The following is a 26,865-nucleotide window of genomic DNA, read 5'->3' on the forward strand; positions in this document are numbered from 1 at the left end:
TCATTTTGTATCCTTTTTTTGTTCTTACTTTTTTTATTATTTCTTCCATGATCAGGTTGAACAATAGAGGACTCAGGGAATCTCCCTGTCTTATGCCATTGCCAGCTTCAATTGGGTTAGTTAGTTCTTCATCTACTTTTACTTTTATTGTGTTGTTCTGGTAGATATTTTCGATCGTTTTAATTATTTATAGAGGTACCTCTCTTGCGAACAATAAATGGATAACGTCCTTTAATTGGACCCTGTCAAATGCCTTCTTAATGTCCACGAAACATAAGTATGCCGGTTTTTTGTATTCTACTAATGATTTTTCTTGAACCAGCCTCATTATAAATATAGCTTCGGTGCATGATCTTCCCGACCTAAAACCTTGTTGTCTTTTGGCTCTTATTGTTCTTAATGTGTTTGCTTAAATTGTAGATTCTGAAAGCTGGTATTTTCCTTTTTATGTGAAAGCCTTTCTTTTTTATGTGTTTGGCTATTTTGGTTGATATCTTGCCTGATAATGTGATAGAATAGAATGTACTTTTTTTCTGTTTTTTTTTCTGTGGTGGTGGGGGACCAATTTCAGTGATTTCTTATGGAGTTTTTGCTTTAAAATTTTGTTAATTGTTTGTTCGTTGTACCCATTGTTTACTGCTATTTGCTTAATGATGTTCAGTTCTATCTCGAAGTTATTTTTTGACATGGTAATTTCATTTCTATCAATCTATGTAGCATGCTATGGTAGGCTGCTAATTTATTATTTTTTTTTATTATAGGTTATTCACTACATGCAATCAATAAACAAAAAAATTATAAGCATGTTAGCTCACTATTATCCAGCAGGTTTAGTGCAAGATTATTAGGGTGGTTTTCTAATTTTACCAAATAGCGGCTGCTGTATTCACTCACTGTCTCCTTTACTGTGGCTACTTGAAGATCTTCTTTGATTTCTCTGTTAGGTATAAACCAAGGTGCATTTGTTATGGTCCGTAGTACCTTCTACTGGAAGCGTTCCAATATCTCTATGTTTGAGTTTGAAATTTGCTAATTTATGTTGTGTAGGATGGGATGATGAATTGTATATAGTTGTGTCAGTATGGGTAGGTTTATGAAATATGGAGAACTCATGTTTATTTTGAAGTCTGGTAATTTTTACAACTAGAAAACTGTTGTAAATTCAATATTACTATGGAGTGAATTAATGTATGATAAAAATTGTTCAAGTTGCCTGATAGTTCCTGTATACCATACTTAGTATATCCACGTATCTCCACCAATGTATTATTTAGCTGTTTCGTAACATGTCATCTTACCAAATGTCAAGTTGGTAAATCATTACTATTTCTATAAAAAGTATTTGTCTCAGTGAGTGTTTAGAAAACTTTTATATATTTAAAATACTTAAGACGCGAAAGCGTCAGCGTAAACAAAGTAATGAAATCTTTTAATATCAGTAAATATACCGTTTCGTAGAGTACCTACTCAAAAAGCTTTTCAACTGTTATTAATACACTGTACTCCTCCATTAAGCCTTTTGAGAGCGTCTTTAAGCTTCATTTCCTTTTCGCTCTTATATTAGTATCTCTTCGGAACAAAGCAAATGTGAGTTACTCCTTTAAACCGTAACTTTTGCCATGGCTCATTAGCTTATTTTTCATTTTTCTCCTTTAATATAAAAGCTATAAAATGTATCTTGTCGTTAAAAACATTAAATACGTATTTTAAACTTCGTTAGGATAGCAATAGAGACCTTTGTATTCTCACAAGGAAGAAAAATCCGGGGATATTTTCTAATTATTTTAATTATAAAATTATTAATAAAATAGTTATTACGTAAGTATGACTTGAGGATCAAGGATGACCACTTTTCTACAATCCCGGTAGAGAATAGGCCTACTTCTGGGAAGCGACTCTGCCCACGTGAGCCATGATTTATTCTAAATTCTTTACTGAGGGAAATCATGCTCCATATCTAGTAGTTACCTATTTCCTATCCCTCCCGGGTGAAGGGCAGTAGCGATCATCATTACCAGCTCAAGACTAGTCACCTAATCTCTTAAATTCTCTAATTTTCTCGTAATTAACTATTTAAGTGACGTCACACTTCAGTGTACGGAACGTACTATAGTGCCACCTAGTAAGAAACATTATTTCGTGTTCTGTTAGAATTTGACGTTTACCCAGTGGCGGCCGGTCAGGGTCGGCAGGGCCGGTCAGGGTCGGCAGGGCCGACCCACACATTTATAGATATATATTTTTTAATATTTAATTTAATCAGAGTTGATATCATTTGTATCTGTGAAATAAAAAAAATCGGTCAGATAATACAGACTGAATTTTATTCATGGTTTTTAAAAGGATTCGGCCAATCGGAGCGTTAAGTGATCTCTCGCATAAGAGACTTTTCAAAAAAATGAATGATTCGAGCCATTCATCTGACTGTTTTCGGCAAGCCGACCCCAGCTCATCTCGAGCTTGACGATTTACACGTCAAACTCAACGAAATACGAGTCGAATCGAAGAGCAACCAAACGTATATTTCTCTCCGTATGCATTAAGCGACAGGTACGGCACATTTAAATCTGCCGATGTTTCATTTAGAAGCATCGACAGAAATTGTGAAAATAATCACGCCGTTTTACGTCGTTTAATTGATATTGTAATTTATTTAAGTTGTCAGGAATGATCATTTACGGGACATGATGAATCGGAGCATTCGTTAAATCAAAGTAATTATAGAGAACTAATAAAATTGTTTAGGAAAAATACGATTTGAAATTTTCCAATTTTTTTTCTGATTCGAAGATATTTAGCGGCGTGTCTAAAGCACTACACAATGAACTAATATAATCAATTAGTTACATTTTGAATAACGTTATTGAATCTGAGATTCTGAAAACCATTTGCTTTTCGCTAGAAGTAGATGAAACTTCTGATTATCATGTCATTCACAACTATCAATTATTGTTGTTCGATAGGCGTTACGTGGTAATATGAGAGGTTTTTAGATTTTACAGACGTCAGTAAAAGCAATAAGACAGAATATATTTTTGGTGTTTTAAAGGACAGATTAAAATTTTTGGATATCAAAAATAAATTGGTAAGGCAAATTTACGACGGCGCTGCCGTGATGTCCGGTGAATTGAATGGTCTCCAGGCAAAAGTTAAAACTATTGCACCACAAGATTTATTTACTCACTGTCATGCGCATATAATGAATATAGTTTTGCAGGATAGGTGTAAAAAAATTCAAGAATATCGTCTTTTCTTGCCATTTTAGCTCGCCTAAACGGACTACTGTTTTAGAACAATTTGTTTCGAAAAAAATGCAAACGCAGTTTGTCAGACGCGATGAAATTTTAAATCTCGGTTAGTTTTCACTGTAGCAGATTTTCGTGAACAGCTTTTTGGAAGTTTTTTATTTTATTATCGAAGGCAAAGATTTTGAAAGCGGTGATATCTCGATCCGTGAAGCAATCGGTTTGAGAACTTTATTAAATGATTACTCTTTTAATATTCTTTTAAATATTTTTAAAAGTGTTTGCCCAAACCCATTTGATATTCATTGTTGTTCAAAATCATTGTTCAAAAATCAAATTGTCATTATTTATTCCAAAAATAAAATAAGAAAGCTGGTGCAAAATCTCAGAGATTTTCGTAATGATAGAAGTTTCCAATATATACGCAGTGACGTTTTTAATTCGCTTGATATTTTTTTCGAACCACCCCAAAAAAGACAAAGGCCTGATACATATCTCGAATAACGAGTATATTTTGAAATTTTGGATACCTGCTATTATGCAAATAGATACTCGTTTTTTGAATTTTGAAGATTTGTAAATTTTTGACCTCTTTGATAATTCAAAATTTAAAAGTTACCTTCGCCAAAAAATTTCCAATATATTTAGTTACAAGTTACTTAAAAATGATGCTGATCCAAATATTTTCGGAAAGTGGGATAAGTTACAAATATGTATAATTTTATATAGTAAGTGCTGCAATTCACTACAACAAACTGTTCATAAATTCTCTTATTACCACTAACTTCTGCCTCAAATAAACGGGATTTTTCTCTTGTCTCAAAATAATCAAAACGTATTGTCAAAACATATGACACAAGAGAGAATGTCAAGTAAACCAAACAAAAAAAAAACAAAAAAATCTCCTATGATGATTTAAGCCTTTTAATTAGATGGTATATGAGGAGACAAAAAAATCTTGCCGACCCTGTCGCTAAGGCCACGAGCCGCCACTGCGTTTACCTTGTCGGAGAAGCGCATTTCGCTTGTCACTTGACTTGTGAGCCGGAATAGTTTAGTACCAGTACCCAAAATGGCGGAGAATATCTCCAGAAATTAATTATTAAGTATTTTGTCTACAGTTTCTCCTTAAAAATAATATTATAGTACCCAGCTGTGTCTTGAACCAGGGAAAATGGCAGTCCACTAGGAGTTTATTCCCGGTAATTATTCACTTTTTATATATACTTTTTCTCATGAGCATCTTTCAGTGCGTCACAGTTTTTCGATTTCTTTCTAACGCATTAAATTGTATGTGACAGAAAAAACGCACGTCGGTGATTACATTTCGTCGGTGGCATTTATAACATTTATTCTAGTTGTCAATAGATGGCGCTATAATTGAAAAAAAAATATTTACGAATTATATAATGTATCTACGAATATAATCTGTACAATTTATACAAACTATACAAGACTATACAAATCAAAGAAAATACAAATTGCAAATAAAAGTGACAACTGTCAGATTTAACTAAAATGTCATGTCACTAAAATGTATATCGTCGGCTTACTGCCAAAACCAACCAACTCCATTTTTAAAAGTTTTGAGAAATCTACCTTTTAAACATTATTTGAAATGAAAAATCGTCTGAATTTAAATAATGATTTAATAATTGAAAAATATGACAAAAATATTTTTCAGTTATTAAATAATTTTTTTAAATTCAGTCGATTTTCAATTTCAAATTAAAGTTTAAAAGGTAGATTTCCCAAAACTTTTAAAATGGAGTTGGTTGGTTTTGGCAGTAAGGCGACGATATTATCACGGACTTACTACCTTTTTTCCTATCATTCGTGACGCACTGAAAAATGCTGATGAAAAGAAGCATAGTCAGGTTTTTTATTTGACCGCTTATAAAGATATTGGATTCTCATTGCTGGATTCAAATCAATTTCTATTTGGATTTTATGTAGATTAATCGAGGTTTATTTAAGATTCCGTCCAGGAAAATTCTATATTCTTTTTCTAATATTTTTTTAACATAACCAAACATATGAATTTCTAAATTAATGTTGGAAATAATCCAATTTGCACATCCAATATCTATAGATAATTCATTCAGAGAAAATTCTAATAGTCTTCATTGTTGGATATAATTAAGTCAAAAATATCTTTTGAAGTCTTCCAACATCATTAATAAGTATCCTATAATTATTTTAAAGAAGTCATATCTATTCTGTAATTTGAAATTGTCTGTCAAGGTCAAATTTTGTCAAGACTATTCAATAATGAGAGATTTTTTTTGTGTAATTAATGACCCTTTTTACATTATTGTTTTTCCTAAAAACACTTCTCTAGTTTCTCTTTTTCTCCTTCGACTTTTTTAGTACACTTTTACATTGAAACTAAGACTGGGAAAATATTTGTTTTAGCCTTTTGGGAAAGTAATATAAAACGAACATAAGAAGTCATAGACCCTCACCCACCTGAGTCCGGCTACAGTCAATCCTTTGGGAAACAAGATATGGGGCGTTCCAGCTCCATTGTCTATCTTCTTCAAATGTGCTTGCAGCAAGCATGGTTTGGCACCATCCTGGTGGTCATTTTCTGGGAACCTTTTGGTTAGTCGTAGAAGGAATAGGTTTGTTTGGGAACAATCAGTTTGGTGATTTTAGTAACTATTGCGTTTGATATCACAGACATTTTGGTTGTTGCACTATGTTTATTAATTACTTTTGTTTAAGATTTAGCATACCTTTGTTTTTTTATATAGTCCAGAAAGCCACTGCGCATCCGCTAGGGAAAATATTCTAATTCGGATTTCTTGCACAATCTTACTCAAAAAGGACTCCTTTTAACAAATTTGCATGTTGCCAGGACCAAAAGGTGGTCAAAAATTTTTTAAACGTTTTTTTTTTGTTTTTTTCCTAAAATTATTTTTTTTGCATGCAAAAAAGTTTTTTTTAGGTTTTTTGGATCATTCCTAACAGAAAAGGCCTTTAGTGACTTTTCTCTAAAAACGATAGTTTTTGACATATAAGCGATTAAAAATTGAAAAATTGCGAAATCGGCCATTTTTAACCCTCAAGAACTATGTGAAAAACTGAAAATTTGAATGTTGCCAAGGTAGGTAGATATTCTTTAAACATCGATTGATGAAATCCCGAAGAGTTTTTTTCAATACAATATTCAAAACTCCTTTGTTTTTTAATTGGTAATCAAGCGTGCGCGACACTATTTTCCACCGACAGTATGGTGCAAATGAAAGGAATAAATTCGTTATTTCGTAAACCGGCGACTTTAAGGAAAAATCCCGAAACAGGTCGATTTTTATTTTTAAGTTATGATATTGTGGCGTATATCGTATACTAGTAACGTTATCCGTCTGGGCGTGATGACGTAATCGATGATTTTTTTAAATGAGAATAGGGGTCGTGTGGTAGCTCATTTGAAAGGTTCGTCAATTTTCTATTCAATAATGTAAACATTTACATAATTATTTATACAGGGTGTCCTTCTACTAATTTTTAGTCAAAAAATTTAATTTAATAAACATTTTTTGGACACCCTGTATAAATAATTATGTTTATAATTATATAAATGTTTATATTACTGAATAGAGAATTGAAGAACCTTTCAAATGAGCTACCACACGACCCCTATTCTCATTTAAAAAAATCATCGATTACGTCATCACATCCAGATGGATGACGTCACTAGTATACAGTATACCATATATGCACAATATCATAACTTAAAAATAAAAATCGACCTGGATTTTTCCTTAAAGTCGCCGGTTTACGAAATAACGAATTTATTCCTTTCATTTGCAGCATACTGTCGGTGGAAAATATTGTGTCGCGCACGCTTGATTAGCAATTAAAAAACAAAGGAGTTTTGAATATTGTATTGCAAAAAACTCTTCGAGATTTCATCAATCGATATTTAAAGAATATCTACCTACCTTGGCAACATTCAAATTTTCAGTTTTTCACATAGTTTTTGAGGGTTAAAAATGGCCGAATTCGCAATTTTTCAATTTTTAATCGCTTATATGTCAAAAACTATCATTTTTAGAGAAAAGTCACCAAAGACCTTTTCTGTTTGGAATGATAGAAAAAACCTAAAAAAACTTTTTTCCATGCAAAAAAAATAATTTTAGGAAAAAAGCAAAAAAAAACGTTTAAAAATTTTTTGACCACCTTTTGGTCCTGGCAACATGCAAATTTGTTAAAAGGAGTCCTTTTTGAGTAAGATTGTGCAAAAAATCCGAATTAGAATATTTTCCCTAGCGGATGCGCAGTGGCTTTCTGGACTAATATAACATATTTATATATTAGTGTATTCAAGTTCCCAAACTTTTGTAAACGGTAAGTTACCTGTGGACAAGGTAATACGCCCAGAAAAATAGGTTCTTGTACTTTATTATTGATTTGATTGGTTTAGGTTATTTGTGTAAATTTACTTTGTAATATTAGTTGCTTGTTTCCCAGATATTTTGTTTTCGTTGGCTTTTCTTCAATCGTTCAGTCAATTCAAGTCGTTTAGTATATTTATTTTCACTTCAATTTATTTAACGTTCATTTTGCTTAATTCATTTTGTTGTATTTCACTTAGTCAGGCTGGTGCCTGCTTAACTCATTTAGAGTTCATTATATCTTGGTATTATTGTTCATATTTTGTATTTAATTTAATTGTACGTAGCAAGCGTACTATGATCATTTGGTAAAGGTAGTCTCATGTGAGTTGTGCCCTATATGCAGGGCCGTGTCGTGCTATGATGCGGCGAGGCAGTCGCATCAGGCGGCATTACAAGGGGGGCGGCATAATTAGTAAAATCAAAAATTAAAGTGTAAGATTGTGTAAAAATGTTGTCAGAAACTATAGAAAAACTGAAAAGTTAGAGAGACAATATCACTAATGACAAATGAAAATTTAATAAAATTGCAGAAAATTTTGATATGTTCCGAATTTTCAGCTGATAAAGAAAATTCGAGCCAGGATAAAAAGCGTTTATTTGATTACGAAAAATCTGTGGACGGGCTCTTAACAGATGGAGCTAAATTTAAAATGAATTTGTTCATCTATATTTTACTCCGGCCGCTCACGGTACTGCGGTGTCGTTCGACAAAATCGTCAATGATATCAATTCTGCAGTACTGAAGCAGATAGACTATCTGTTTGCGGTAAAATTGTACGATTTCGTTGGATGCACACGATCCAAATGTTTGCCGATTAGGTCGAATTCGACCAAATTGATCGACGCCGCAGTATCGTTAGTGGCTGGCTTTATGCATTGCCGTTAAGTGGGTAGGCGCAAAATTTGCTTCTATGTAATGCAATTTAAATGCAATCATCTTTTTCGAATCCTGGGAAAACTAATTAGTATTTTTGAAAAATTTAAACGCAGAATAAAAGATTGCATTATTACCGAGGGCCGAAAATCCATGAAAACCTCTATAATGTTTATTTGAACAAGTTACAGGGGTGAAAAAAAAAAGAGAAAATTGAGTCTACTTTTTAATTTCAAATATCTTATTCAAAAGTAACTTTTGTTTATTCTAAGGGACTTTCGGCTCTCGGTTTCTTTCTTTCAGTCATTCAATCTGCGTTTAAATTTTTTAAAAATATTTAATAGCTTTTTCAGGATTCGAAAAAAAAATGAATGCATTTAAAAAGCATTGCAAGCAAATTTGCGCCTATGCTCTTAATTCTTTGATTGATCGATTTTCGCTTCTAGAAACTCATAACTTTGTAAGCGTTAAGATATTTTTTGCATAAAAACGGTGCGTCGCGCGTCGTATGAAAAAAGGGGAAGATATATCTTTGTCACAAATTAAACAAGGAATTCAATTTTTTTTTAATTTGAAATATCTCAGTGGCATACTATTTTTTTTTCTATAAAAAAATTCAGGCCATTACCAATATGCGCGCCAATGGTGCGTATAAAATTCTTAAATATATGTCAAAAAATGCACAATAACTACCTCTTATATACCTCAATAACTACCTTATGCACAATAACTATACCTCTAATAAATAAATCGTCAGCTTGTAATCACAATTTCAACACCTCGTATCTCGGAAACGAAGCATTTGCGTACATACTATGTTTATCGAGCAAATTGTCATTATTTTTATATGTAGAATTGCCCATTAAAGTTTGTCATACTTATTTAAAAACACCCTGTATGAGGGGCGGCATTTTAAAGACTTGCATCATATTGAAAATATGTACCGCACGGCTCTGCCTATATGTAAGTAAGAGGTATTTAATTTTGTAACATATAATATTACTGTTGTTATATTGTATAATGTTAAACTACAACTTTTGTCATGTTACAGTTACATACTATTAATTTTGTTAGCTCAGAGATTATCGAAAATCTCGTAGTTATATTTAATAAATATTTATTTAGTTTGCATATCATTTATTATTCGTCCTACATATTTACATTTACTGATTTAATATATTTTACAGCAGTGTAAGATACCTGGGAAAGTGGTCAAAGATTATTTCCTGGCGTCCATGATTTGTTTGTTTTTATTCAATTTGTTCTTCATTAGCAATTATTCATCTTTATTCATTTTCAGTACAGTATCATCATCATCATCAGTGGCGTTACAGCTCTTTATGAGCCAAAGCCTTCTTCAGAACAATCCGCCATTCGCCCCTGTCTCTGGCAACTCTTCTCCATGAATTAATTCCAATAGATTTGAAATCAGTTTCTATGTTGTCTTCGTACCTAAGCCTCGGTTTCAGTACAGTATTCTTATCTTAATATTTCCATTCTTAGTCATCATCACTATCTACTTTGAGCTACCGTCTTTGACAGGCATGCAAATTGGCCGTATCCATCCTTGAGTGTCAAATGGTCGTTCTCTTGCATATATCGCTAGCCTAACTCCATTCAGTTTGCATAATTGCATATGTCTATTCATACTTCTGTATTAGTTTATCTCACTTCTTCATCATCTTTTGATTTACCCTCTACTACTTAATATTACTGTAAAAGTAGTATTTTCTTACATCACCTTCTCCAACGAGAAGCTACTATTTTCATTTTTGTCACAGCTTATATTAGCTATATCTAGTTTTGTTTTTCTATTTCTACTTCTGTTTATCATTCTCTTTACTTTCACTCCAACAGAAGTTTTCTTTTATGTTACACCAGGCCTGTTCTTAAATAAGTAATCTGATTTTTTTTGCTCACCTGTATAATGTTAACCTTATTATCATTATTACAGGATTACAGCATTATTATTAATCTAAGAAGCTCAAATTGATGTGTAAAAATATTGTAAAATAAAGTTGTGAAAACTTACCGAACAAATGCATTCAGTCTTTTCTCCCCTAAGATCGTTGACTACGCTCTGACAACTGTCAAAACATACACAGCCGTTGTCGAAGGCTCTGCCTGAACTCAAATCGCCCAGACTGAGTTTCGTCGCGTTGGGAGCGCTCTTCTTCAGACCTGGAAATAGAGCGGAAGCGTCACTGTGCGACCTCTGGTGGGTTTTTTTGATGTGCTGTGGGACGGTCAGTTTATCACCGGACGCGCTATTCAGAGACGTCGTCATTATCTTGTGGTCTTTCGGCCTGAGTTCATCAGAAAGGATGAGGTTGCGCAGTTTGATGCCGTGAGGCTTCTTTTTAGTTGGTACGGATGCGTCTGAACTAAAGGCATCCAATAACCAGGCACACTTCAGCGAAAAATCTATGGATTTTCTACATCTGCAAGAGAAATAACATTGTTTAAGTATATTGTAAAACAATTTCTAAACAAAAATAAGTATATGTACAAATGGAAATGGAGACAGGGGACATGAATTACACATTAGTTAACGAGTTGTCAGTAGCATTTTAAGCTTAGACATTTTATTTTTTTATCACATGTCGCCACTTATATGCACATCACTGCTAAAGAGTATATTTTATCTAATAAATACTATACAGTGATAAGCGCGCTAATAACCACCAAAATAACGTAAATGATGGAAAACATAATACATTGTGAAGTAAAAAGAGATGAAACTATATTCCGTCCCACCTTGACTTTACAGTATACGGAACATAGCAATGCAGTCCTTATGAGTTTTTAGAGAGGTGATGCAGATTTTATCAAAAAGAATTTGTATTCGAACATTAGAGATATTAAATTAAAACTGTTTTATAAAGGCAATCTACAATTTTATGATTCATATACGTAACAACTATAGTATATCAAATAAACTCATACGAATCCTAAAATTGTAAATTGTCTTTCTAAAACAGTTTTAATTCACTCTCTCTAATGTTCGATTACAAATTCTTTTTGATAAAATCGGCATCAAAGCGCTAAAAACTCTCATAAGAACTGCATTGCCTATTGGACCAAGAGCTAGCAACGTCGGGAAAACAGTGATTTTAAGACACTTGGTTTTTTAATATATTATTCCCTGTGCTTCCTTGAACACCTTACCGCCCATGTGGCTACTGAGACATGTTGCGTTCATTACTGCGCAGCACACCTGTATAGGTAAATATATCGAATTTAAAATTATTTTAAGACGAAAAATTTGTTTGCCATTACTTTTTAAACATTATTAGAAATATGAATTATAATTGCCAGGCATTTCTGTGGTTGCTAAATATGCGCCAGACGCTATTTTTTATAAATAATAATTGAAAAATTTAAGTCATTTTAGTATGTCTGAAATTTTAATATTATATTATTTACACATAAATAAATGCAAAATTAATTTGCCAGGCATTAATTCGGTTGCATTCATCAGCCAGATGGATTTAAAATCATAAAAATAATGTGTATTTTCAGCAAAACGATCGCTGTTTGTAGAAACTAGACAAACAAAAGATACGACAATTTCGGGGGTGAATGTTGTCCGCACATGTTATTAAGATGGCCAGTCACAGTCGCAATAAATTCACAGTTTGTTAACGATTCTTGTCGAGTTTCTATTTAGTGAAAAGTAATTGTGATACAATATAATGGCAAATAAAATACAGTGTGTGTTTTGCAAGAAAAAAAACGAGAATATAATAACTTTTGTGGATGAAAAACTGTTAAAGTGTAAAGAAGTTTTGAGTGCGGGTATGAAATACAATTTAAAATATAATAAGGTACAGTTACCGGACCAAGTGAATACCACTGATGGATACCATAAAAAATGTTACAATTCTTTAGCAGCCTTAATGGCTAAGTATCGTAACATATCTGACATTAATTCAGTTTTGTCAAATCTTCGTCATACATCAAGTTCTTCGCTGTCAAGTGTGAGTGACACTGTTTTAGATAGTGATGAATTTTCCAATTTATCGTCGACCGGTTTTTCTGATACATCTAGTTCTAAGACATTATTACCAAAAACTTCAATTAGTATAAGTGAAACAGTGGCATATGACGAGGCTTCTTCAAGTTTATGTACCAGTTCAAATTTCCAAGAAACAAACTTTTGTCCTGAAATCCCGCCGATTGATGATCATCGGTCAACAGACACAGGTAATAAAAGAATATGTTTTTATTGTGGAAAAGATAGAAAACAATTGAAGTGTAAGAAACAAATTCCACATTCCTGTAATGATGTTAAGATATATGATAAAATAACAGAGTGGGTAACAAAATTACAAAATCAGGAGTTATTAAAAAAATTAATGATAGTAGAGCTTTAAATAGTTTAATTTTTTATCATCATTCATGTGAATTGGAATATTTAAATAAATATAAAAAAATTATTTCTGATACTACACGTACCTCCTGGTACAATGTGAGAGATATTCACATGAATATTTTTAAAAAAATTGTGTCCATAATTGAAGAAACAGTAGTAGCAAAAAATAAATATCTGTTATTCAGCCCTATTCTGTAACTTTTAACAAATCGAATAGAAATGACCAAGTCGAATCGTAATTACCCAAAATCGGAATGTTTGATATCTATCGCGTCATTTTTGTGTTTGGATCGGTATTCTGTAACTCATATCGTAATCGGAATCTCTGACTTCTATTTCACGCGGTTCTGAGGAGGTGGCAGCCGCGCAGTAACCAGCGAAATTGTGTTCTGTGACCTATTTTGTTACTTGAGATATGACACCGTTGCCATTTCCTCAATGTTTTCATACTTTCTTCATACTATCCTCAAAGTTTTGAGAAGTAAATAAAATATTCGTGTAAATACTGGATGCAAAAAGCTTAAAAGAGGATAAATGGTTTTAAATTAAAGTTAATTAAAATTGATATAAAAAAGAAGATAAACTGATAAATAAAAAAGATAAGTGAAGATAAGAAGTATAAATGCTTTTAAATCAAAGATATTTAAATTGATGTTATTAATTCATTATTATTAATAAATTATTTAAAATTGATATTACTAATAATATGCAATCTTTAAGATTCGATTTCAGTTGAAATAACTGCTAAACAACTTTTCCCAAAAATGGCATCTTTTCTATAATTTGTTCAGGCTATGAGCGTTGACTGATAAATATACAAGTATACTGGTATAATATTTATTTATCAAGCTATTCTTGTGCATTATACCATTGATTGCAATTGTACAAGAAATATACGAACAAAATATGGCAACAATGTGAATGGGAAACATTCAGACGCCAAGTAGCAAATAAATAAGGTTAGGTCCAATTATTCATACTCGTACAACATGTCTAAATGAAATATATATAGTTCTCTAAACAAATAACACCACAGACTAAAAATTAAGCAGCTAAAAAAAGGTACAAATACTATAAATAATTATAAATAAGTAGTATGTAATTAATTATTTTTATATATAAAATATAAACGTCAAAACAAAACAAAATGCGCTTGCGTCAACCACAATTCCGATAATCGGAATCTCATCTCGACAGGGTAAATGCTGTCGAAGTGATTTCTATTCACATTACGATTGTAGAGATTCCGAAGTAGTTATGGAATACGGATTTGGACTATTTCTATTCGACTTGGTCACTTCTATTCGATTTTACTGACTTCTATCATCGAAATGAGTTACAGAATAGGTATGATTAGCTTCTCTTTGTGACACGTACAACGACGAATTACAAGAAGAGTTAACACTCTGATGCAGATGTCCATGTAATTACAAATAATCAGCTTGAAGAAAAAATATTAAAACATTTTAAGCAAATTAAGATTGTAACAAAAAAGAAGAAAAAAATTATTAGGCATAAAAATAGTCATTTATTGGAAGATGAAGATATTGTGACACTTGAAGAAAATGATCTTATCGATAAAGTTGCGTACGTTTTGATGAAAATATATATCATTTTAAATGATTTTAAATCCATCTGGCTGATTACTGCAACCGAGTTAATGTCTGGCAAATTAATTTTGCATTTATTTATGTGTTAATAATATAATATTAAAATTACAGACATACTAAAATTATTTACATTTTTCTATTATTATTTATAATAAATAGCGTCTGGCGCGCATTTAGCAACCACAGAAATGTCTGGCAATTATAATTCATGTTTCTAATAATGTTTGAGAAGTAATGACAAAAAAATTTTTTGTCTTAAACTAATTTCAAATATATTTACCTGAATCTTTTGTTTGTCTTATTTCTTAACACAGCCAGCGTACGTTTTGATGAAAATATATATCATTTTAAACGATTTTAAATCCATCTGGCTAATTACTGCAACCGAGTTAATGTCTGGCAAATTAATTTTGCATTTATTTATGTGTTAATAATATAATATTAAAATTACAGACATACTAAAATGATTTACATTTTTCTATTATTATTTATAATAAATAGCGTCTGGCGCACATTTAGCAACCACAGAAATGTCTGGCAATTATAATTCATGTTTCTAATATTGTTTGAGAAGTAATGACAAAAAAATTTTTTGTCTTAAACTAATTTCAAATATATTTACCTGAATCTTTTGTTTGTCTTATTTCTTAACACAGCCAGCGTACGTTTTGATGAAAATATATATCATTTTAAATGATTTTAAATCCATCTGGCTGATTACTGCAACCGACTTAATGTCTGGCAAACTAATTTTGCATTTATTTATGTGTAAATAACATAATATTAAAATTTCAGACATACTAAAATGATTTAAATTTTTCAATTATTATTTATAAAAAATAGCGTCTGGCGCATATTTAGCAACCACAGAAATGCCTGGCAGTTATAATTTATATTTCTAATAATGTTTAAAAAGTAAGGGCAAAAAAATTTTTTGTCTTAAAATAATTTTAAATTCGATATATTTACCTGTACAGGTGCGCTGCGCAGTAATGAACGCAACCTGTCTCAGTAGCCAGATGGCCGTGAAGGTGTTCGAGGATTCATAGGGAATAATATATTAAAGAATCAGCTGTCTTAAAATACTTTCTCGAAAACGTTGAGAGCCATTTAGACTATAGCGTCTGGCACGTATTTAGCAACCACAGAAATGTCTGGCAATTATAATTCATATTTCTAATAATGTTTAAAAAGTAATGGCAAAGAAATTTTTCGTCTTAAAATAATTTTAAATTCGATATATTTACCTGCACATGTGCGCTGCGCAGTAATGAACGCAACCTGTCTCAGTAGCCAGATGGCCGGTAAGGTGTTCTAGGATGCATAGGGAATATTATGTTAAAGAATCAGCCGTCTTAAAATAGTTGCTCGAAAACGTTGCTAGCTCTTAGACCATATACTCCCTATACTGTAAAGTCAAGGTGGGACGGACTATAGTAGAGGTGGAAAGTATCGATATAAACGTATACATTAACATTACATAGTTTCCCATCTTTAGACGTATCGGAGGAGTATGACAACTGTCACTGTGACAGGAGCACTTTATAAAATATTCCTGTCACAGACGTCTGAAGGTGGGAAACTATGTAATGTAACGTTAATTTATACGTTTATATCAATAATTTGCACCTCTACTAGTTTTATCTCTTTTTATTTAACAATGTATAAGTTTTCCATCTTTTGCGTTATTTTGCCGGTTATTAGCGCACTCATCACACTAAACAATCTAATAAGTAGCCTCCCTTGAAATAAAAAACTTGTTTGATCACAACATTCTTTCATTTTATTCGATATAGGTCCGGTTTCACCAACAACAAATAAATCAATGAATAGTTAGTTATTCGTCGAATAAAATTTATTAGACGTTTATATTTTTTGTATTTTGTTTCAATATAATTTTGATAATTTAAAATAAAACTGGCGAATTTTCTTTCTTAAAAATATTTATAGCGAGATTATCTTGCCAATTTATTCGAAGAGTAAGTATTTATTTGATAAATAACTAAAATAAGTCTTATGTGACGTTAGTAAAATGGAGAAATGTCAGTTTATTGGTTGAATAACTTTATTCAAGAATAAACTACTATTTGCCGGACCTAAAGTCTCCTATTTTCCAACTCCTTTATGCCGTCCAAATAATACGATTTTGAAATCTGCAAAAAAGGCGTTTGTTTCGTCATTATCTTTTCGTTCGAGTGAATTTTTATTTACAAGCAATCCCTTCAGATTTGTAAATACATAATAATCGGAGGAAACCAAATCAGTAAAATGAGCCGGATGAGAAAGCAATTCGAAGCCTAACTCATAAATGTTTACCACTGTCATTGTTTTAAAAAAATAGTATATTGTACAACAAGTGAGAAAAAAGACATATTTCTCACGAGCGCAGAAGTTTGTTGGCACGAGCCGAAGCACGAGACGTGTGCCGCATATTAAACGAGGGAGAAATATGTAATTTTTTCACGTGTTGTACACTGTACTTTTTCTATGGATGCGTTTTTGTCAAGAGTTCAAACTTTGAAATTAAATAATTTAGGGGCTTTTAGGTGTATTATATGCCTAAATTGAAATAAAATACATATACACACATGTAGGTATTTAATATTCTTAATATTTATATACTTTATTTATTTTAAATTATAATTAACAGTTATATTTGAACAGTTCTGAAGGGTAATTCCTGGTAAGTTTTGCTTCAACACATTTTGTTTAACAACAATAATTATTGTGTTTGTATTGTGCATGTTACCATGGAAACGGCGATCGTATATGGAAAACCGTACGAGAACCCGTGAGAAAAAATATTTCTCACTGCAATGGCCGATTTTTTTCACTGCGTGAGAAATTGTTCGTTTCGAATGTATGTCAGTAGTGACAGAAGTTGCACATTGTATAGCATCCATAGAAAAAAATATTTTTTCTTCTATGTATGGGACCGTTTCTCACTGAGTGCTCTTTTCAATATTTCAGTAATGCACAATAATACTGGCTCTTGATAGTTTTATCTTTCTCAAGATAGACAACTAAAATTATACTTTTGCAATCCCAAAATACAGTGAGCATATATCCTTTCCGACCCAATGAGTCACTCTCGGCTGGTTCGGAGCAATTTTTCCCGGCTTAAGTCCACTGCCGTGCGTGCATTCTGTTATCTGGTGTGTACAATAGTAATGGATCCAGGTTTTATCAACTACATATTACCAATCGCGACAAAAGTCCGACGGATTGCGCTTCATAATGTCCAAATACTGCTGAGAAACGGCCACTCCTGGAGCTTGTTGTAGTGTATCATAGCGTTTTTCATTCCTAATGTTTTGGCAATTGTATGGTATATTTTATAACTCAAATACAGGGTGTAACAAAAATACAGGGTGTAACAAAAATACAGGTCATAAATTAAATCACATATTCTGGGACCAAAAATAGTTCGAATGAACCTAACTTACCTTACCTAAAAATAGTACAAATATGCACATAAAAAAAGTTACAGACAGCCCTTTGAAGTTACAAAATGAAAATCGATTTTTTCGAATATATTGAAAACTATTGGAGATTTTGTATTGAAAATGGACATGTGGCATTCTTATGGCAGGAACATCTTAAAGAAAAATTATAGTGAAATTTGTGCACCCCATAAAAATTGTATGGGGATTTTGTTCTCTTAAACCCCCCAAACTTTTGTGTACGTCTCAATTAAATTATTATTGTGGTACCATTAGTTAAATTCAATATTATTAAAACTTTTTTGCCTCTTAGTATTTTTTAGATAAGGCAGTTTTTATCGAGTTGAGGCTTATTTTTCAATATGTTTACATAAAAATTTTATGGGGGTTTTGTTCTTTTAAACCCCCCAAATGTTTGTGTACGTTCCAATTAAAATATTACTGCAGTACCATTAGTTAAACACAGTGTTTTTAAAACTTTTTTGCCTCTTTGTATTTTTTCGAAAAGGCACCTTTTATCGAGATGTGACTTCTTTTTTAATATGGTTCAAAATATCCCTAAAAATGTAAATCATAAATAAATGTTCATATTATTACAAAGTCTCCATAATCGTACTTAACCATATACAAATATGTGGTGGATTTGACAAATATTCGAAATATCTCGATAAAAACTGACTTTTCGAAAAAGTACTAAGAGGCAAAAAAGTTTTAAAAACATTGTGTTTAACTAATGGTACGACAATGATAATTTAATTGGAAGGTACACAAAAGTTTGGGGGGGTTTAAAGGAACAAAACCCCCATAAAATTTTTATGGGGTGTCCAAATTTCACTATAATTTTTTCTTAAGATGCTACTGCCATAAGAATGCCACATGTCCATTTTCAATAAAAAATCTCCAATAGTTTTCGATACATTCGAAAAAATCGATTTTCATTTTGTATTTTAAAAGGGCTGTAACTTTTTTATGTGCACATTTGTACTAAGGTAAGTAAGGTTCAATCGAATTATTTTTGGTCCCAGAATATGTGATTAAATTTATGACCTGTATTTTCGTTACACCCTGTATATTCTATACGTCTATAATTGCAAAATTTTAAAATCTTTTAATAAACAAAAATACCAAAAATGAATAACCATTCTCAATTTCATTTACTCTGTGTGGAGTATGAAGGGAACCATTCTCGTTGGAACTTTACCGCGCTGAGCAGATGGGACGTGAATTGTAAATTGTAGAATTCCCTTATCTTCCTTAGTCTCAGCATCCGTATGGCTTGCATATTGTAGAAGCCTCGGAGGTGTAACCAGAGAAGGTTCCCATTGTTTTCATTCTGGTGGGATGTAGAATAGCATTATGTTGTTTTATATGCCATTAGAGTGAAAACTTATTCTTTTTAAAAATACCAAATATTGAAATCAACTGTAGAGTTGAACTACTATTGGTCTTGTCATTTACAGTGTAGTTATTTTCGTAGTATTGGAATATTCATTATCAGCAATAACATGAGACACGTACGTCAAATGTTTGTTATATTGACGTGCCAAGGTGAAACCGGTAACAACGAGGAAGATAACTTCACGTTTGCATACTTTATTTTAATTAACTTTACACTGAAGTTTCCGTGCGCCAACAATAATAATTTGTTACACTCACGGAGTACAAAACCACAAAATAATATTAAAACATGAAACCTTTACTTGATGAAAATGCATTTCCACATGGACATAATATAGCATGGCTCGATTAAAAAAAAAACTTATGTCTATCTAAACCAGATATACACGTGTAATGTGTTTAAAATCTTACTTACAATTTGCGACCATTATATTATAGTCTCTAGTGCCCTGTTAAATTTTATGAAATAATATGCACTGAGCGTCAGAGAAAACGGGTCACCTACAAAATTGAGGAAATTTTATATTTTTCTATACAGTGCGTCCATAAAGTAACGCATAAATTCATTATTTCGTAAACCGGCGATTATAAGGAAAAATCCCGAAACAGGTCGATTTTTATTTTTAATTTACGATTTTCTGCCTTGTAAATGATACTACTGACGTCATCCATGCTAGGCTTGATGACGTAATCGATGATTTTTTTAAACAAGATTAGGGGTCATGTAATAGCTCATTTGAAAGGGTATTCAATTCTCTATTCACTAGTATAAACATTAACATAATTATTTATAAAGGGTGTTCAAAAAATATTTTAATTAAATTAATTGAGACAAAAAGAAGACTGTATGTAATTTATTTAACTCAAAATACGTTTTACTGTTGTCAGGAAACAGAAAAAAAAATGTTTATTTAACAAATAACCATTGATTTTTGCTTAAACGAAATGTTAAAATTGCCAACAGGCAGGTGGGTGGCAGCTTAACATTGAAATTAAGCGAAAAGCAATATTTATTTGTCAAATAAACCTTTTTTTTCCTGTTTTCTAACAACAGTAAAACGTATTTTGAATTAAATAAATTACATACATTCTTTTTCTTGTTTCAATTAATTTAATTAAAAAATTTTTTGAACACCCTGTACAAATAATTATGTCAATGTTTATATTAGTGAATAGAGAATTGAATACCCTTTTAAATGCGCTGTCATATGACCCCTATTCTCATTTTAAAAAATCATTGATTACGTGATTATCTGGATCAAGCCCAGATGGATGACGTCACTAGTATTATGATATATATCCCAAAAAATCGTAAATTAAAAATAAAAATCGATCTGTTTCGGGATTTTTCCTCAAAGTCGCCTGTGGTTTACGAAATAATGAATTTATGCGTCACTTTATGGACGCACTGTATATTTCTCCATTTCTCCAAAGACAACAGTCAGAGAAGATCGCTTTCTCACTATTGCTGCATTACGAGACCGGAAGCAAACTGTTAAGACCGCTTTACAGCTTGCAATTATACCTGCAAGATGCAAGAAGGTTGCCTAAAGGCATGCGCAGTATGTCGTCAGTTGATTATTGCCTGCAACTTCTTGCAATTGCGCGATAATCGGTTTGGTGCCATTTTGTCTGCAAGTTTTCATGCAAGTCTAGGGGAATTTGTAGGAAGTTTGATTTTTCCACAATGTCAAATGTCATAATCACTGATTGACACGGATTCACGGATACATGCCGATCAGCTGTTTTCTGTTTGTGAAATATCAACATTGTTTTCCAAGCGGCCGCGCTTGATTTGTTGATTATCATTATCCGGTTTTTCTTATAATTTACTTAAAACAACAATGTCTTGCAAAAAAGCTCTCTCCTGTAGCTATGTACCTGTACCTTCATTCATTCGTAGAAAATTAGAGTATTTTTCATCATCTACTTGGATAAATTCTTCTGTTAGAGATATATTACCCCTCTTCTTGTTCAACCAAGGTCTTACCCACCATCTCCGCGTTCTAAATTAGTAACTAAAAGGCTGGCTGCAGCAATAATAATACTTAAGGTTGCTGCTACTGCCTTTTCCTTTTACTATTTTGGCAATAAAATAATTAAAAAAAAAACTAAAAGTTTATAAGTTAGGTTAGGGGTAAAACTTTCAAACTTTCAACATTAATTGCATGCAAGCCGGGTTGCAAGCTGTAAAATCGCACATATATACCATGCAATAGAAATATGCTTTATTGTCACTGAAAATTTTTACAATTTTATGGACAAAGCTTACATACAGTCAAAAGAAAAATAATATCAACAAGAAATAACAAATAACAACTACAATTCAATAAAATTAGATAAATCGTCAATATACAGTAAATAAGATATAAAACCAAAGACAAAAACAATTAATTGCAAAATTTATATACATTGCAAATTGAAAGTTGAACATACTTACAACAACTAAAATACAACATTAGGAATTGACAGTTTAAGCTACTGCGTATGAAACCCAATTTTCTTAGTTATTCATTAAGAAATTCTTCTATTGAATAATATGGTCTTTCAGATAGATAGGCTTTTGTCAGTTTACGGAATTTTGGGAAAGATGTTGCAGATTTAAGTTGTAAAGGCAGATGGTTGTAAAGTTTTTTTGCGAAATATAATATAGATTTCTTTACTAACTCAGCGCATGGGATCGATAAATAAATATCAAAGATTGAATTTCTGGTAGAGTAAAGATGATTGGGCCTTGCTGGAAAGGCATGAAGGTGTTTACGAATTAAACAAACCGTTTCTAGAATATATAAAGATGGAAGTGTTAAAATTCCGTGATTCCTGAAGGAACCTCTGCAATGTGTAGATCTTCTGAGGCCAAACAGATACCTTATTGCTCTTTTTTGCAATTTAAAAATAACCTCAAACTGAGCAGCTGTACTAGAACCCCAAAAAGGAAGACCATATCGAAGAAGAGACTCGAATAATGAAAAATATGTTATTTTAGAAGATGCTAAATTGAGTTCCCTTGAGACAGATCTTATTGAAAAGCAAGCAGAGGCGAGTTTCTTACTTAACGAATCGATATGAAGGGACCATTTGAGGTTGCTGTCTAAAAAAATACCAAGAAATTTTACAGAATCAACGGTACTGATCTGACTGTTATTAAGAGGCAAAGGTTGAAGAGCTCCTTTATAGGATAATGCTACTGTTTTATCTACATTAAAAGAGAGTAAATTAGAGTCAGACCAGGTCTTTATCGTCAGTAGATCCGAAGTTATAGTTTCATGAAGAGATGCTATAGTTGAGTTGCTCCAAGTGATACTGGTATCATCAGCAAAAAGAAAAATTTTTCCATCGATTTTTAAATTAGTGATGTCATTTATAAAGATAAGGAACAGAAGAGGACCCAATACTGAACCTTGCGGTACTCCACATACAATGTTTTTGAGACTAGAGTCAGTATCATTTGCTCTAACTAGTTGTTTCCTATTATTCAAGTAGGATTGGAACCAATTCAAAGAAATAGCTCTAATTCCATAGAAATTTAGTTTTTTAATCAAGATGTCGTGATTTACACAATCAAAAGCTTTGGCATAGTCACAGAAAACAGTGGCAGTATAAAAATTATTGTTTAGTGCTTGATAAACCTCATGTAGTACAGAAAACATGGCATCAGTGGTACATTTATTAGTTAAAAAGCCGAATTGATTTTGAGATAAAATGTTGTTATCAACGATAAAAGACATAAGTCGAGTTTTAATGAGTCTCTCAATAATTTTGGAGAGTACCGGTAGTAAGGCAATAGGTCTATAGTTGCAGGCATTAGATTTTTCGCCACCCTTATGAAGAGGAATAATAATGGCTGTCTTTAGGCACTCTGGAAATTGACCTTTTTCGAAGGAATCATTAATTAGTGAGACGAGGATTTCCAACACATTTTCTGTGAGATTAGAGAAAATTTTTATAGAGTCCATCAGTACTACAGGATGATTTGCTTTTGAGACTATTGATTGTTTGGGTCAGTTCAGAGTTATCGACTGGTTTTAAAAAGAATGAATTCGAGACCTTTCTTGAATTAGGGAGATAGGAAATGGGATCTTTTTGCGGCAAAATAGTTGATGTTATATTTTTACTGACATTAACGAAGTAATCGTTTAGACTCTCAGGATTTGGAAGGGAAAATGATTGAGCTGTGTGAGTTTTATTTCGAAGATCGTTTATTATAGACCAGGTTTCTTTTGCAACACTTTTAGAGCTTCTCAGACGATTTTGATAATAGGCTTTTTTAGCTGATTTGACAAGTTTTAGATATGTTGTCCTGTACTTCGTGATATATTCAGTGACAGAAACATTGGTAGTAAATTTCTTGATGTATAGAAGTGAACGCATATTCTTGGCTGACATGCGGATACCTTTCGTAACCCAAGGTTTTCGATGTTTTGGCTTAATAGGAATTAAAGGAAAAGGTTTATTGAAGATGCGGATAAGCTTATCTAGAAAAACACTGAAATTATAGTCCACGTCCATAGAAGGAAACTGCCACTCAGAAGTCAAGCATAAATTTTGGAATTTACGAAAATTCTGGGCGGAAAAAATCCTACCTAAACGTCTGGGTTCTGAGGAGGGTTTGCTGAAGATGTTAAACTTCGTATACACTGCTTCATGATCAGATAGTCCCGCATTAATAACTGTAGAGCAGACATCAAGGGGTGAGAAATCTGAGACAATATAATCGATTATGGTAGATGTAGTTTTTGTAATCCTTGTAGGAGAATTAACGTGCATTGAGAGACCATACGATTCAAATATGTTGACCAGGGATACTTGGGTAGCACAAGCAGCAGCATAATTAATGTTAAAGTCACCGCATAGAATTTTTCTGCTTTTATGAGGCAGGTCATCTAACAAATTTAGCAGGTTCTGAAAAAATAGTTCCACGGCAGAGTCAGGTGATCTATAAATGCAAATAATGTAAAGATTAAGATTTTTATTATAAACTAAGGAAAACTCAAAGACGGATTCACTTAACAAAAAGTCGTATTTTGTTACCGGAGAAAAATCATTATTTCTAGAGAGAATTAGGGTGCCTCCATGAGCCGAACTTGGGCGATCATACCTGGCAATTGTGGTATATTTTTCTACAAAAAAAGGCTCGTTGACTTCAAGCCAGTGCTCTGTAACCGCAACTATCGGGGGAAATCCTAATTCCTCCAGAAACAAAAATAATTAATCAGTTTTATTTCTTATAGAACGAATATTAATCAGAACCATGCCAAAGTTGTCATCACTAAAATAATTTGAGGTTTCTAGTCCCTCAGAACACGTCGTGATGTTTAAAAATTTCGCTTTGGAGAGCCAGTGGAATAGACTTGCATGAAAGTCTTGCATGCAAGAAATTGCAGCAAGTTTTCTTGCAAGTTGTAAAGCGGTCTTAAGAATACTCCAAAAGTATATTCAGCAAGCCCAAGGACCAGTAATCAGCGTTTATACTTTTCGACGAAGGTTAATAGAACAAAGCTTGCAATCCAACTCACAAAAGACCAGAGTTGCCCGTGAACACGTCAATTGGACAATATGCGATTGAAAAAAGTATTTTTTACGAATAAGTGTAGAATATCAATTTGTGGTAAAGATGGTCGAAAAAGGTCTACAGAAGGGCTGGACAACGTTATACTGCCGGCATTCAATCATACTGGGTTGCTTTTTGTGGTGGTTCGTTCATGTTTTGGGCAGAGATTTCTTTTGAGGCACACACGGATCTCGTCTTGATTTAGAGGGACGCATTAGCAACACACATATTCATACCGAAGATCCTGCAACATTATGTGATGCCTTAATATATGCTGGATTTATTCGCAATGGTTTTTTGCTAATGCAAGATAATGCGAGACCACACACGGCAAAGATTGTGACACAGTTTCTTGAAGATGTTGGTATTTAAAAAATGGACTGGCCTTCTCAAAGTCCATACCTTAATTCTGTTGAGCATAGATGAAGCATTCTCATAGGGCATGTAAGACGTCGTATACCTGCTTCAACAACTCTATAGTTCTTGACTCTATAATTCAATTATTGTTATAACTGTAACTGGTACATCGAAATTTTCAATACGTTAATTATTTTTTCAATTTTTTCCTTGTTTTCCATTAGTGGAGTCACTGAAGGTTTTCACCTCTGATTTCGTTGAACCTCCATCGATTTCATGAAAATTGGTGAGTAGTTAGAGGATACCTCAAGCAACAAAGGTGATATGATGTAAACTAGCGCTTTTACCTTGGGGGTGGAAGCCACCCCTTCTCGAGGGGTGGAAGCCACCCCTTTATTAAAAATAATACCATAAATCGATATAAGGACAAATTCTAAGTAAAATTTGTTATATAAAGTTGTTAACATAAATCAATGCTTTTTGAGTTATTGAGGATCAAAGATTTTACTTTTTCGTAAAAAAATGCATGCTTTAAAGCGGTTTTTCACGTATAACTCAAAAACTGTAAGCTTCTACAAAAAAGTTATAATTACCAAAATTGAAGATAATAAAAAACTGAATACACTTATTACTTAAAAAACTAAACTAATGTTAATTCAAAGTGAGTTATGGTTAATTGAATGTATATTTTTTTCGACGAGTACTCAAATCTAAGTGTTCAAGCTTAAAAAACGGGAAAACGATGCATTTTATAAAATATACCTGTTAAACACTTGTCAAATTACTTCGGATTACCTATCAATTGAGCTTCAGAAGAAGTCAATAGCATTAAAATTAAGCAAGTTATGATGAAAATAAGAGAGATCTTTCGAATTTTTTACGAAAAAGTGAAAAATTAAACATACGTCATTTCCACAAAAATTAAAATTCATAGTAATCCTTACAACAATTTCTTTATATTAGCATATGTAATGATTTCAACAATTTTGACCGGTTTAGAATGAAAATTTTTGAAAAAAAGGTATATTTTAAAAATATCAGAATTTTTAAAATGATCGTAATTTTCATTTTCTTTTGATAATAACTCCAACAATACTAAATATACGTAAAAAATGATATATAACCAAATTTTAGTTTTTTCTGTGTCAAATATTTTACCTTTTTATTATTTCTGTAGAGTAAAAAATAACCGAGATAAAAACGTTTAAAGCTTAAATTTTGCTGCGAGAACCATGTAACCTGGGCCATTTAACCTTTTATTTTAAAAAAAGTAAGTGGTTTAAAAGATTAAATTCAACTTCGTTTAAATGCCCTTGGAATTAACTTTCAAATGGTTTGTAGGTGAATCTGATGTACTAAAAATTAACGGAGTTATTTAAAAAAGAACAATAACGTTTTTTTGGAAAAAAATTTAAAAGATAAATTTTGAAACATGTTTGGAGCATAAATTTTAATGCTATCAACTTGATCGAGGACTCATTTGATAGATATTTCTAAGTACTTTGCCAAATGTTTGCAAAATATACATTCAATTACCTATAACTCACTTTCAGTTAACATTCAAAGGTTTTCTTAGTAAGAGGTTTATTTCATTTTTTATTATCTTCAA

At 32.1% G+C, this 26,865-nt stretch overlaps 1 protein-coding gene across 1 annotated transcript in view; it reads right to left on the minus strand.

The window, feature by feature from the left end:
- Nucleotides 1–26,865, minus strand: part of LOC114335571 (phosphatidylinositol 4-kinase beta) — a 488,466-nt gene that overhangs the window by 83,199 nt on the left and 378,402 nt on the right. Inside the window, exon 4 of the mRNA XM_050654137.1 lies at nt 10,555–10,963. Within this exon, the coding sequence (XP_050510094.1) occupies nt 10,555–10,963 (409 nt within the window). The remainder of the gene's footprint in view (nt 1–10,554; nt 10,964–26,865) is intronic.

Source organism: Diabrotica virgifera, chromosome 6, assembly GCF_917563875.1.
Source record: "Diabrotica virgifera virgifera chromosome 6, PGI_DIABVI_V3a".
Lineage (NCBI taxonomy): Eukaryota > Metazoa > Arthropoda > Insecta > Coleoptera > Chrysomelidae > Diabrotica > Diabrotica virgifera.